Source organism: Mycteria americana, chromosome 1 (genome assembly GCF_035582795.1).
Source record: "Mycteria americana isolate JAX WOST 10 ecotype Jacksonville Zoo and Gardens chromosome 1, USCA_MyAme_1.0, whole genome shotgun sequence".
Classification (NCBI taxonomy): domain Eukaryota; kingdom Metazoa; phylum Chordata; class Aves; order Ciconiiformes; family Ciconiidae; genus Mycteria; species Mycteria americana.
In genome coordinates this window covers 191,111,617-191,126,772 of record NC_134365.1, presented here as the reverse complement: position 1 = coordinate 191,126,772, position 15,156 = coordinate 191,111,617, and the positions used below count along the sequence as shown (strand labels likewise).

At 42.7% G+C, this 15,156-nt stretch overlaps 1 protein-coding gene across 2 annotated transcripts in view; it reads right to left on the bottom strand.

The window, feature by feature from the left end:
* ITM2B (integral membrane protein 2B) overlaps positions 1-14,614 on the bottom strand; it is a 28,318-nt gene extending 13,704 nt beyond the window's left edge. Inside the window, exon 1 of one of the 2 annotated variants that reach the window (XM_075489532.1) lies at positions 14,384-14,614. In XM_075489532.1, the coding sequence (XP_075345647.1) occupies positions 14,384-14,482 (99 nt within the window). In that variant the 5' untranslated portion in view covers positions 14,483-14,614. The remainder of the gene's footprint in view (positions 1-14,383) is intronic. The other variant, XM_075489524.1, reaches the window with a different exon arrangement.
* Positions 14,615-15,156: the final 542 nt, after the last annotated feature.

Below are 15,156 nucleotides of genomic sequence, written 5' to 3'. Positions count from 1 at the left end.
AGAGGGACAGTGCTGAATTAGCACCTCTCCCCACATAGTTACAACCACACTTTGTTCTCAGATAACAGCACCAACTTCTGAAGCCAGAGCACAACATGAGATTGCAGCCTGAATAATTCTTCTCTAGGTCAGCTTTCCACTGCCAGAGGTATCTCACAAAAGAAAGTATCATGTACTTGAGGTGAAGATTGACCTCTAAAAATATGCCTCTCTACTTTTGTGAGCAGCAATAATTAATCATTGCTGTTCCGGTCCTTTTCTTTCCCCTCTTCTGCTTCATCCCTGCCCCATGTACTTCCAACTCCCTGGTGAATCCTCAACCTTAAGATGATGCCACAGAACTAATATTCTCTGATGCAAAATGCCTTAGGAAGAACTGGATGCAAGCCCAATACTGGCTTGTTTCCCTTGATGAGCTGATTGTTCTAATTGGAAAACATTTGATTAGCCTATTTCCCATGGACAAGACATGAAACAGAAGCATCTCTCTGCCACTTGTACACTAAATCCTACAGTGTTAAAATTAAACGGCTCAGAACTTCCCAACCTGAATAGCTTCAAGCTCTGCAGGAACAATTTTCCTGTAGATAGAAAATGAGAAGTATTAAATTCTCTCTTATTTGAGATTTAAAGATGTTGGCAAGATTCTCTCAAACCGGTCTTCTTCTCACAAAGAAGTTGCAAGATGACTGCAGTTTTGAGTAAAGATCTCTTCATCAGTGACCGCAGCAGCTAATGTAAAGCTGCACTCTCTTGTTACTGGAACCATGAAACACTTTGGAGATGGACAAATGATTCCACAAACTATTTACCAAAGCACCTCTCAATTACAGAGAGATATTCACAAGAACATATTTACAACAATTAGCATTAACTGTTCTGGAGTGGATTTAAAAAAAAAAGTTAATAACCCTTAAACCTGCAAACATTAGCAGTTATTAATGGCTACTGGCCACATATTCTCTTGCTCTTTTCAGTTCAATTTAAATGCTACTTCTTTTTTTTCTTTAAATAAATGCTGAATTTCAGAAAGGCCAAATTCATGTTTGGGGTAACATCACAAAATTCTTCTAAGAAACTCCAATACTGAGCCACAAATGTGTATTATTAGACTTGGTAATTACTTAGATTTTCCCCTTGTGGCTTTTTGTACATAGTGGAATATAATTGCTTTAACATTATAAAAGTGAAGCAGCCTAAAAACTTACAAGGCATATGTCTAGTTCATATTAAAATGGGTGAGAAGATTATCAGACCTTGTTCCTTTGCAGATATTAAGGACACATCAATTATATGATTTAAAAAAAAAAATCATATGAATCAATTAGGTAAGAATCCACCTAAACCAGATACGATGGATATGTTGTGGGGAGTCCAGAATATTGTATGACCATTGTGCATCTACGCAAAAGATAATGGCCCAAATGTAAAAATAGATATGATGGCAATAAAAATAACTTTGGGAGGGGGAAGTGTCTTTCAGAACCGACACGTAGTCTTTTGATCCACGGAGAAACCAGATGCAGAGTGTTACCGAGTATTACAAATATTACTAAAAATGTCTGCAGCTTAACACACAAGCCATCCATAATTATGCATCTGAGAATAACATCTAATACATACATATATATACACAGACACACATACATAAAAGCTTACAATTAGTGGGGGTAGAACTGGCTGGAAGCTGTTCAGAACAGTTTTCTTCTGAGGTCCTTTGTGTGCCAGTTAGCTCACATGGATGGACAGAATGCAGTGGGGCAGACTGAGCTTCCTAAAGGCAAATATTGACCAACTGCAGCTTTAATTAGTGGAATGGGGAGAAGAGAAGTTAATGATGACTTCCTGAAAGTGTTTTTTAATGAGGGAGGCTAAAAAGTCTTGAAATAAAATACTGACCAACGGCTGTACAAACTGAATTCTGTTGGTCAGGCTCGCCTGCTCTGACTTGTAAATCTGACATCTGTAGAAAATCCTCCCAAAAGACAGTCAATTTAAAATGAACTTAATTTAGAAAGAGCTCTGCATTCCTCCCATTGGTATTCCTGCCTGAAGACTGCTCCAAGCCTGGTATTCTATTTATTACTTGTTGCAGATGGGAAATTAAGGCAGGCTTTTGCAAGACTCCTCACTTGGCAGATGCTGCGAATCTGGAAGGCTACCATACTGATCTGCCTCTCAAGCAGCAATTTTATGCTTCCTAATAAAATTAAATTTAAAATTTAAGTACAATGATCTTTTAACTTGCTAGTTGGAAAAACGGACTCTATATACAATAGATGCTTCAGAGATCTCTCGCTTATCACAAGGAGTGACGTATTCTTTCTACCCAGATGAAGCCTGAAAACAAGCTATGGTTGTTTATGTGCAGTTGATATCTGAACACTGCAACCCTTCTGTGGCAGCACTGCCAGTTCCTCTTCTGTCAAGATGGACAGGGACTTATCCATCTGGCCAAAGTCTCTCTGCCTAAAGAACAGCATAAAAACCAGACCTTAGTTATGGTGTTGCCTGCTGTAGTCACATAGCCTGGATAACCAAGGAGATTAATTAATCAGAATTACCTATTAGGCAGTTGGTACTATTAACCTCTTCCTGTATTTCTCATATCTGTATATGTTCTATAAAATAATATTGTAAATACAAAATCCGTTGTACAGCGCTAGGAAATCCAGCAGTGAGAAGAAAACATATTCCAAGAGCTTTCCAAAGTTCAAAGTCCAAGATCATTTTCACCGTCAACCCAACACCTCTATCCCTACTAAACCATGTCCTGAAGTGCCACATCTACATGTTTTTTGAACTCCTCTAGGGATGGTGACTCCACCACCTCTCTGGGCAGCCTGTTCCAATGCTTGACCACCCTTTCAGTAAAGAAATTGGACTAGATGATCCTAGATGTCTCTTCCAAGCTTAATGATTCTATGATTCTATATTAGTTGAATACTACCTTTCACCAAATAACGGGGGTATTTTATTAAAAAACAAGGTGTCTATCAAATGACTCATTTCATGGTTCAAATGTCATAACCATCATGGAATAAAAACATTCATATAAGCAGCCAGCTCAAGATCATCTTAAAAAGGGAATCAGTGCTGGTGGGTAGGAAGGTAGCTGCACGTATTGGGAAAGATGGAGGTGAACGGAGAACAAAAACAAATCAGGAAACAGGCAAGAAAAGGGGAGCAGGAAATAAAACTAGAGATAAATATGGTGGAACACATGAAGAGTTCAATTTCCCTACAGGAAGTGAATGAAAATTACAACTGTAAAGTGAATGTAAAGGATGTGAATCAGCAGTTCACTCACAGCTACATGACAGAGGGACAATAAAAGAAGCGTATCTTGGAAGAGTAATCCTGCAACTCTTAACTGATGTGAGTAAACCCAATTTACCTAAACACTGCCTTCCACTTCTGAGATAAGAGATTCCAAAACTTGATAGCAGCCAACAATTAAAGAGGACAGGTAAAGAAGGAAGAAGCCTGTAACTATTTAGTCTGCTGCTTTGATTAATTTGGGAGCAGTATTGTTAAGAGTGGTTATTTTTATTGTTAGCTTTGGTCTTACATGGACTAGAAAGTGGAAAAAAGGCAAAAAAAACCCCAAACAGACTTATTTAAATGGCCTGACAGTTCTGTCTTAGTAGACCAGGCAAGGACTTTCTTCAGGTGATTCACATGCACAGCTTTTGACTGTATCCTCATCCCAGGCTGTCTACAGCAATTGTACAACTAACCACACACTATATTTTACTCTGTTTTCTTCAAACTGTGTTCCCCAAATTGTTACTCTTTTCTCTGTCCAGTTCCAAGATTCCCCAACTCCCTTCTCTCACCACCAAACCCAGTGGTTTCAAGTCTTCCTATAATTTCCTTCTTATCCTGTGTCTATGGCTCCCTTATCTTTCCCCATCCCAAAGCAGAGTTCTCCGGTCTCTGCCACATGCAGAGCACGAGGCACACCTTATTTCCGTGTCCTCCCTTCATTGCTGCTACAAGATAAACCATTCACCACATCAGTGTGCTACACTCTCGGGAAGAGGAGCTGGGCTATGGCCACAGAAGTGCTGTATCTTTAGCCTGCCCCACCAACCAACACTTCTGTGCCTCTTGTCCTGCATTTTCACTGGAAACACTCAGGGCCAAGGCCTGCCCTCCCTTCTTTTTCTGTAGAGCAATTAGCACAACAGGATCTTAATACCATCTTATATTCCTTCTGAACATCAGGAAACACTTTTTACTGTGAGGGTGACTGAGCACTGGCACAAGTTGCCCAGGGAGGTTGTGGAATCTCCATCCTTGGAGATACTCAAAAGCCGTCTGGCCATGGTCCTGGGCAACTGACTCTAAGGGCCCTGCTTGAGCAGAGGGGTTGGACCAGATGACCTCCAAAGGTCCCTTCCAACCTCAACCATTCTGTGATTCTGTGACACACATCTAAAGCCTTTAAGTAACACTAACACTATGCGGGAAGAGGATTAATGAATCATTAAAAAAAAAGAAAAATCCAGGAGTGCTGGGTCTGTGCTAGACAAGTAATAAAGCTCCACACATCCTTTATTTCCTTTGCTTTGGGGCTTTATGATTCTTCTTCTTTCTCCCCCCACCACGGAACTTCAACAAAACCTACAACACTTGGAAAATGTGTTGTCTTTAAATGTCTGGATGCTGAATTCAAAAGTTCTTGTGCCACTGACAGCCACAGAGATCTGCAATTGACACTGTACAGTACTGAATACAAAAAGTTTTCATAAGCTTGGCAAGTGAAGAGGTGGTGGAAGCCAGGGGTTTTTTTTATGTTATATATAAATGTTAATGAATTTACCTATAGATTTTCATAAATTAGAATGATGGAAATTTATTCTGCATTCCACACCTATTCTTCTTAAGTATTTTAAGAAAGGAGAAGTGTTCTGGTGCAACAGTTTAAGTCATACACCAAAACACACAGATGAAAGCTTGCACAGATACTGGCAAGAGGTGCCTGAGGGATGTTTATTTTTTAAAAAACAAGAAACCCCAAACCTAAGAGGTTATATGGGACATTTTTCAGAATACATTTTGCTTTCAGAAAACAAAATCACTACACCCTTTATGGTTACAGCATGTCAAACATGGCATTTCATTAAACTTTCCAATTTTGAAAAATACTTTATTTTTACACATTGCCAAATAAACCCTTTTCCCTACCTGCATTCTTTGACTTATAATTGACTTGCATTTACGATACCTATAAAAACTTATAATAAATCTGTAACTTTAAATGCAGTATTTCTCTTGACTTTATCCTGAATTAGATCAATGTTTGAAAACAGGAACTGAGAAGGTTCCTATTCCACTTAAAATGGATCAATACTAAATTACCTTTTTGACCTTGATCGTTCCAGTTCCTGTCTCTTCCTTATCCCACTCGCTTCTTATGTCTAAAATTTCTCTGCTTTTTCCCTACAACTGCCTGAATCTCAGACATCAGTATGATGGAACACTATGTGGATTTAACCTAGATTTCTCTCAAGGCTATTTTCCCAAGCGGTGATGGCTTTTTCACCCAAGAGATCTCATTAGCATGCACATTTGCACCACTGAGCCTCAGAATTTAATAACTCTATTCCCAGTTCAGCCACAGATGGTATGTCATCTCAAGTAAGTTACAAACACCATGTCTCAGTTTCTCTCAAAAGTAGAATCTAGCACCACAGAAACCACTCGGGAGGCCTCTAGTCCAACCTCTTGCTCAAAAGGAAGGTGCACTCTGAAGCCTGACCAGGTTGCTCAGGGCTCTTGTCCAGTCAGGTTTTGAAAACCTCCAAGGACTGACACTTCAAAGCTTCTCCGGGCAACGTTTTCAGCATCCACTTCTCCTCAGATTGAAAAATATTGTGCTTATACCCAGTTGGAAGCTCTCCTTTTTCAATTTACGGCCACTGTCTTTTCAGTCACCTCTCCAGGTACTGGGAGGCTGCTGTGAAGACCCCCTGCAGCTGTCTCATCTCCAGGCTGAACAAGCCCCACTCCCTTGGCCATTCTTCACAGGGCATGTGCTCTAGCCCCTGACCATCATGGTGGCCCCTGCTAGACTCACACCAGTCTGTCGATGTCTTTTTTTGGATCAGAAAGCTCTCAGCCTTCAGCAATACCAGTGACTCGTGCCCAGCTGACTGTCCACCAGGAGCCCTGGGTCTTTCTCAAGCAGAGCAGCTTCCCAGCCAGGTGGTCCCCAGCCTGTCCTGATGGAGGGGCAAGTCTGTTCCACATACAGGACTTTGCATTTGTTATTTCTGAAACTCATGAGGTTTTGTTCAGCCCATTACTGTAGCCTGTTGGGGTCCCTCTGAATAGCAGCCCTGTCCTCAAAAAAACCATACCTTGCTAATACATCTATTAGTGAATTAAGATGCATAGTACCTGTACAGCACTCTGAGTGGAAGCCATTCTACATGCAAATACAGAACAGCATTTAATTGTAGCGCTTATGAGTATCAGCACAAAAGAGCTGACCTTGAAAGGCTTACGTTTAATTATGCCCTCTTTCTAGAAGAAACTGTTTAACGATCTGACGGGCTTCACTGCAATTAGACTATTCACAGCCTTAAGTGGAACACACACTCCAGTACCCAGCACCTGGCTGCATCACACCCCGCAGAAACAGAGACACTGGCCGGTGTTCAAACATCTCACCAGGTAGCAAGAGAACTTCCCAAAACTGCAAACCTTAGGCAAGACAACTCACCGCACTGCGCAGCAGCCTGAAAAAGTCATGTTCAGCCTCCCACCCTGCAAAGGGTCCTGCATTTTCAAATGTGTAAATGCAAGGGTTTTCTATGCAGACTATATCTTTTAAAATAAACAAATAAATAGACCTTTGTGATTCAGCAACCATGTAAGGTCCAGCCCAGAGATCACTGCCCCCTCCCAATATGATCTCCCCAGCATACTCTTTTTCCACAGTCATTCCACAGTCTCATCCTACCCTCAAAACAGCAGAAAGCTCCCATCAAAAGCAGGAGTTTGCTGAACCCTAGGAAGAAGACAACCACAAATTATCCAAGGATTTGCATTCAAGGAACTCTGCTGTTAAAATGCCTGTGGGTTTTATTTTTATGTGTGTGTATATATATATATAAAATAATATATATTATCTACTTAGTAATATATAAACTTTATAAAAATATTTGTATACACACACACACTGACACTATATGGAAAGGGCAAACAAGATACCAACTTATTTTTTCTATGACCTCTATAATAACTGTTGGGCAAATATTACTTTACTGTTTTTTTCATGGTAAATTTTGTACGGCTGTTGCACAAAGGACCCTTGCTTGTAGATGATGCATGGATCACTCAGATACGAGCTAGAGTCTCTCTATATGTCCGTTGTGGTCCAAACCCTAGGCCACGTGATGTCTGCTGGAAAACCATTTCTGACTTCCTTGCAGAGCTCAATCTTATTAATTATCTCATTCCTTTGGTTTACCACATCTGTAAAATTAGGACAGATATCCAAGTTTTATAAATTAGCATGCTTTTCATCTGTAGATTCAAAGTTATTTCCACTGAGGATAAAAAGCAGTACATAAATAGTTAGAAAATGAATGTTGTATTATTCATATTGATCAGGAGACTAAAAACAGATAATGCTAACCTTTGTCAATCATAGCATAAACGCGAGGGGGTGGGGTGCAGGGGGGAGAACAGGGGAAAAAAAAAAAAAGGAATCTATGCAATAGCTAACAGAACACACCATTACTTATCCCAGCTGTAGTTCTTATGTTTGAAATATGTCATAATGTTTTTGGAAGCACAGAATAAAGAACATTTAAAATGACTAAGACTTAAAAATGAAGTATTTGCTTTCGAAGATATTTCCTGAGAGTCACAGAGAGAACTATTTTATTTGTATGTAAGCTATCTGGTGCCTGTAGTTAGTGGTTACTGGATAGAAAATATGTATAATGCTGACAAATACTCCAAAATCGCAACTGCAGAAGAGTTAACTGAAAACATTACTGGAGGTAAGTATGCTTACCATTCTTATAACCCTCCCTCAAATAACCATTAGCATCAAAATTTATTAAATTGCTGATGAGAAAAAAATTGAAAAGACCACACAAATAACAAACAAAATTGATTTATTTGAGTCTATAAAAACGCAACTGTTAGATTACATTTGCAACTGTAAACATTTCATTAAAATACTTAACAGGAAAAAAAACCCATATATACACATTATATTTTGAAATTAAACTTTTCTTGAAATAGACATTCATATGCTGGATTAAATATTCATTATAATGGAAGGAGTCTAAACCATTTCCCTTGAAAATATTGTTGATTCCAAGAACATTTTCTTTCAAATGTTTGTTTTCACAGGAAAGTTCAGCATTTCATCTTGATCCACATCTGCAGAAACGAACTAATTTAACTTGAGCTTTTCCCACTGAACAGAACTTTTGGTTCCAACAGCCTCTGTTTAAGTGGTATTTTTCATACCACTGTGCAATGTTAATATCCAAACTATTCTTGAAGCTTATCAGAAAGAAAAGAGAACTGCATCACAGAAAGACAGGAGTGAACATAAGAGAAGTATTTATGGCATCAACTATAACAATACATTACAGCACAGGGCAGTTTTTCTAGATAGTGCACTATATAAAGCTTCATCTACTTACGGACTTTGCCACATGACAATGTTAAGCAAAAAAAAAAAAGTTATCTAAATACATTTTTAGGGCAACGGGCCTCAGCCACGTATAAATTTGTTAACCTGAAAAGAGAAACTATTTAGAACTATGTAAAGTACTTGCATTGTCTCTATGCTCATCCCTGCACTGAATTCCTGTAAGCTGTAATGATATGTACGGACATCAGCTCTTGCTCAGACAGCCAAAAACATAAATGATATAAGCAACTAACAAAGCAGTTATCACAAAGGTCTGGCAGAATACATCCTGTTTGAAATACTAAATATCATTCTTCTGGGAAATGGTTGTATTTCCAAACCAAAGCTTTGTGTTTGTTATTCAGGTCGGGAAGTGATGAGAAACAGAAAAGGAAGTGAGATACGGACCACTGACAGAACCTCTCTGTCCCACAGGTTCATTTCCATTGCTGGGGGGATGGGGATGACACAAGCTCTTCCAGATCACTTTTTGAACTTTCTAACCTCGAATTCCAAATTCGTAAATTCACTTCAAAATAGCAAGAGATTTTCAGAGGAGCACCATAAACTTTTAAAGATCTTCGTTTTTTAGTACTGTTCTCTCAATTGCTGGCAACCACTACAGAATAGTTTTCAGAGCCAAATGTCCTAAGACCACAGTGATCTTATTTTCAGGAAGCTGCACTACTTAACCAGTAGCACAGATTCACCATGTAAAAGGATGCAGGGGGTGACATCAGCCACAAGGCTTCTTTTCTTAGGAAGAGTTCCTCATGAACAACCCCCACCACAAATTTTGTTTACATAAACTCAATTTCCCTGAATTTATGCTTGCAGGTACCCATAAAGCCAAATAAGCAACAGAATCCTGGGTACCCTTTGTACCTGAAACTGGAGGGTTTTCATCTAAGGTTTGGTGGCTTTTCATTAAAATCTTAGCCAAGTCAGGGAGAAGGGGGAGATAATTCAGTTTGCTAGGATTTTTTATTTCTGGTCCTCTTTTAAATAGTCATGCCTTAATCCAGAATGCTCTGACAGACAACAGAAGCTGGTTGGCTTAATGACCTAGTTGCATCATGGAAAATACAAGAAAATACAAAGACTGCTCTTTCCCCAATGGTGACTGGTGAAAGGCATATAGAAAATTTGGCTGGAGGAAGGCTACAAAGGGAATAAGGAAGCTCCTCAAAGAAAAAGAAACCAAAAACAAACAAAACAATCCCAAAACACCCATCTACAGACATGTCCCATAAAGTGGGAAAACCTGTTTTCCTGACCGCAAAACAATAAGCAAATTACTATTTATTAGTGCGTATACTAACATATACATAGCATATATGTTATATAGTATTTATATATATTTACACACACACCAAGTATAGCAACTGTAAAGCTAACACCTTTATTTCGGAAACATCTAACACCAATTACACAAGATCTAAGGGTTTTTCTACACAGAAAAATAGAGCTCATTAGTTGCTCAACAGTATTTCCCAAGCGGACCCTCTTACTCTGTGTTAAAAGTGCCTATTTTAGTATGCTTTAGAAAAGATTAAGCTAAACTGAAAAAAAAAAAAAAAGATTAATTTTAGAGTGCAGAGTAATAATGTTCTCATAAGGAATAAATGCAGAAAGCTGCTGCTTTTAAAATTCTTAATATTTACACTTTTACATTCAACTCTCTCTGCAGATACAGCTATCCAAAGGTCAGCTACGATACAGATGTGTGAATCCACAGCTTCCATGCACAAAGCTGTATTTGGTAAAGATGCAGAGTTGAGCACCCTGAGAATGGGGTGGGGGGGGGAAGGTTGTCACCTACCCCAGCAGAAGGGAGGAAGTGCCTGAGAGTTACTGAGGGCCCAAAGAGCTTTGGGGAGGGCTTAATCTATTGAATGGACCCTACAAAATGTCTGAAGACTTCAACTATGCTCAGAACCATCTTTGGCTCTCCAAAGATCTATTGTAGGGAGAAATGTTAAAATACCACACATTGTTTGTTTGTTGGGAAACTGGGTCATAAAATTGCTCATTGTACTGACAATGAGCAAAGTGGAAAATTAAATGTTGCCTGTGAACCTTCACTAAGAGTATTCTGTATTTTGGCCAAGAATTACAGCATAGAAGCATCATCCCAACATTAGTAGCAGAGTTGTAACTGTTGCCTACAGTAAGTATGGAGCCACTTTCACAACATGCAATAATACTGACGGGTGATTCATGCAAAGACAGGATCAGCACTCTCGATTTTTAAACTCCTTTTTAAGTACCATACTCCAATGCATACGACCATTGCCTTCTGCAAAAGCTTTTTTTTAAGCTGTTGTTCCAGTGATACATCCCCTACTCTTTTCGCATCTTCCTCTCCTCCCTTCCCCAATTAATTTCCTATTAGTGTCTGCATCAGAGGTTACTGGGCAAATTGTGGTGAGATCAGAGTATTTCTATGCCACATCATATGCATATTTTGGCCGCAAACGCTCTTTAATAAGCCCTAGGAAGATTACCTACTTGGGAGTAATCCTGCAACAGCAGACAGAGTGGTAGTCTTCATGACACCATGCCGGGAAAAGCAGAACGAGACCGTCAAAGAACTAGCCCAGAAGCTCATTCCACGTATCTTTATTTTCTAGACATTTCAGAGTATTTGGCTTTATTCATTAATATCAACTGGTTTACTAATATCTCTTGCTCAAATCGTTGGAAGTTCTTGATAATAAAATTCCAAATGTGCAATTCTGCTGATCCTGTTCCATTCTTAAGGTTTTCCCTTTGCTTCAGTATAGAGTGCCTCCCAGGACTTTCTCCATAAAAGAAAGATTCATAAAATGTTGTAATATTTTTCATGTTCACACTTGTGATCCAGATCTATTTATTGTCCTACAAAAACAATGTCTGTAAAGATACCAGAGAGGGGAAAACAAATGTCCCATACATGCTGTTTTAGAGACGTGACCTTTTTTCAATCTACTAGAATTCACTCTTCTATATACATTCTCATATTGCCTTCAAACCTCAATTGAAGCTAAGGATTTTCCAGCAATGAAGTGATATGAATAATACATTTGTCAGCTGTGGTTTATTTTTCTCCTTCCCTCCAAAGAACTGCATAGGCAGTAGAAGTTCCTTGTGGGGAGGGGAAAAAGAATTGTTTCTAATGCATTTGTATCAGAGAAGGCAAAGTTCAAAGAGTATATCTTGCACTTACCTCAAAGAATCAAGTTTTACAATGGCCGTCAGTTCCTTTTTTTGTCCAAGATCTGAGAATAAACTCCCAGACTCGAAGATCCAAATACCTCTACAGCTACATGACATAATTTGTTTCAATACTGCTAATCCTGCATGGCTTGCATAGCCTTTTCTACTAAAACTACAGATGACGCTACTGTAGTCAGATTTGCTTTTATTTATGCTCTAAAACACGCAAGCTCAAAAAAAGCTTATTCAAGAGAATTTTGCACACTGGTAGGTGTAGGTCTGCAGTTCTGCTGAGAAAAGATGGAAATGAGTCAAGGAGAATGTCAAAGGCTCGATGTCCCTTAAGAGTGCTTTTGGAATTTTCATCTGTACAGAGCATCCGCTCCTAGCATGCTATTTTAGGACGGTTTTAAGCCTTGGTCAGGCATGTTCATCCCCTGATAACAGTGCAAGAACTTTTAAGTAGCTACTGTGATACCAGACCACCTTTTGACCTGGTTAATAAATGTTTGCAAGTCTCATTTCTAGGTAAGGAAAGCAGTACTAAGACCTGAGCAAAGTTAAGGCTGATCCTGTATCTCATCCTCAGCTGCAAGAATTTACAGCTCTGCGTTAAGGAAATCATAGTCAAGTAACACACTTCCGTCAGTATCTGGACAGGGTCAGGAGGATTTGCTCCCCAGTGTACAATTAGCCAGATGTATTTTGTTTGTTTAGCAGTAGGAACGACAAGCCCAAATTGGTAGGCTATCTGGAAACAAACATCATCCAGGGCAGCTCTGGATCCCAGAGTAGTATGAAAAGCTGTTTTCTGGAACTTGTAGTTTGTGTCTTGCTTACATGCTTGGTGTCAAACCGATCACCAAACCCGGGGTCGGGAAGGCACTCCACAGCTCAAGCTGGGCTTGGGAAATCCATTACCTTCTACAGAATGGCACTCCCACTAGGAACAACTAGGCACACAGATCACCTAATGGATCTCCCATAATTGCAGGCAATTTTGAGTAATGATACCGTCTCATTTGTTGCAGCACACTGTTCTAAAGACTTAAATACTTTGGTCCGAGTTTCATAAACGCAGTACGTTCAGTAGAAGTGTGAAATTTCACCACTTGCTGTATCAGGAAGATGTCACTAGAAAACATCTTGTGGTCCCCCTTGGCTTGAAATGACAGCAGATTCTGCTGGTGAAGAACCTGGCCCCATCAAAATCACAGCAAAACCCACACCGGGCACAACTACACGCTAAAAATTCAACAGATACTGTCTTCCCAGGCAGAATTTCACTACAGATGTAGTAAATTAATAAACACGATGTCTTTTGCAGATCCAGTCTGGTAATTCAGAGGCCTAATGCACAAAAGATTGTGAAAGCAAACGAAAACAGCAAAGCATACTGTTTATGTGCAGCTGGCCATTTTTCAAGTTTTCATTCTCTTTTCAAAAAGCTTAGAGCAAATTACGCTACTCCTAATTAAAAACTGGTTTTGATTACGGGAGCACAGAAATTGCAACCAAAACCCTTTGTATTCTGGGCAGTTTTGCACTTCAAAAACTTTAAAGGCCGTTGCTGTTTTGTTCTTTGTTGCTGTTTGGAGACGCGGAGGGAAGGCGACAGCGACTGGAGTTTGGGTGCTGTTTTGGGGCGGGGGGAGGCAGCTCTTTGTTCCTTTCTTTAAACCAGCCCAAGTTTCAAGGCGAAGTTCGCTGTAACACTCAATCACCAGGCTCTGCAAACACGCTGCGGCACAAGCACGGCCAAACCTCCAACCCTCGCCAAGCGCTCCCTGTCCTGAAGCGGGTTTGCGAGCTCGCTAGCGGCTTGCCGGACTTATCCGGGCGGCCGGAGGGGATCAAATGCGGTGTGAAGACCAGACGCGATCCTTCTCCACGCAAGCCGACTTCCGCGACCGACCGAAACGCACCGAAGGGACCCCCCGACCTCCCCACAGCAGACAGCGGCCGGGGACAGGCTGCGGGACCGGACGGGAAGCCGGGCTCGGCGCCGCCGGCCCGACCCCTCGCCCCCGCCTAAGCGCGGTGGGCCGGCGAGGGCAGCCCCTTCCCGGGCCGGCCCCTCAGCTCGCTGCGACTCGCGGGTCCGGACGGGACGCCGCAAAGGAGACGAAAGCGCCTTAAAAGCCGAGTTGGACGTGGTCCAAGCGCTGCCGGGCTTAAAAAAAAAAAAAGAAAAAAAAACACAAAAAAAACCCCCACACACCAAACCACCACAAAAATCCCCAAAGTAGGGTGAAGCGGAGCTTTAAAGCTCGTTCTCCTGTCAGCCATTTTAGAAGCGTGAGCTGAGAGGGGCGGCGAGGCACACCGCTGCGCAGCTTTCCCTGCTGACCCGCCCGCGGTTTATCGCCGCGGGGGGAACGGCATATGAAGAATAAAATCGTTCCCAGCGCGTCTCCCTCTCCTCGGCAGCACCTCACCGCCGAGCGGAGCGAAGCGGAGCGCCCGCCGCCGCGCAGCCGGGCCGGCCCCAGCGGCTCGGTCCCCCGCCGCCCTCACCTTGGTGTCCGGCGGCAGGATCAGCACCTGGCTGTTCTCCTCCTCCTTCTTCGCCGCCTCCTTCTGCGCCAACGCAGAGTTGAACGACACCTTCACCATGGCCGCTCCTCAACGCCCCGCACGCAGGAGAGGGAGGACGAGAAGAGCCCGGGCCGGCGGAGCTTCGAGGGCTGCCTCCTGCCTTGTCGCCCCCCACCCCTCGCTGCCGCGACTGCCACCCCCGTCCCCTTGTCAAGCGGCGGAGGAGGAGGAGAGGCGGGCCGCGGCCTGCGGAGGGCGGGGAGAAGAGGAGGCGGTGCCTGACAGGGCGGGCGGGAAGAGGGGAGGTGGGGGCGGCGGGTCCTCGCCCTCCGCCCGCCCGAGCCGGCGCGGGGAGGGGTGGTGAGGCGGCGGTGGGGTCGGGGCAGTCTCCCCCCGCGGCAGCTCCTCTCTCGGCGGCCGAGGGCTGCGTGCCCCGTGGGCCACCTCTCTGCCGGTGCTTGTCTGTGCTCCCGGGCGGCTTTCGCCTGCAGCGGCCTGATGCCCCCACCCTGGCCTCGGCGGGGAGCCCCGCGGGGGCCCGTCCCTCAGCCCCGGGCCCGGCTTCTCTGCAAGGCGTTCGGGGCAGGCCCGCGCCTCGCCCCGGGCTCGGCGGCGGCCCGGCGGGCCCTGGCACGCTGCTGGCCCTGCTGTTGGGTTGCGGTCTCGGAGCGGGGTGCCGCCATCCCCGGGGGGCCAGGGGTGGCACAAGCGGTTTGGTTCACCTGGTGCAGTGTCCGCATTTCTCAGGCTGC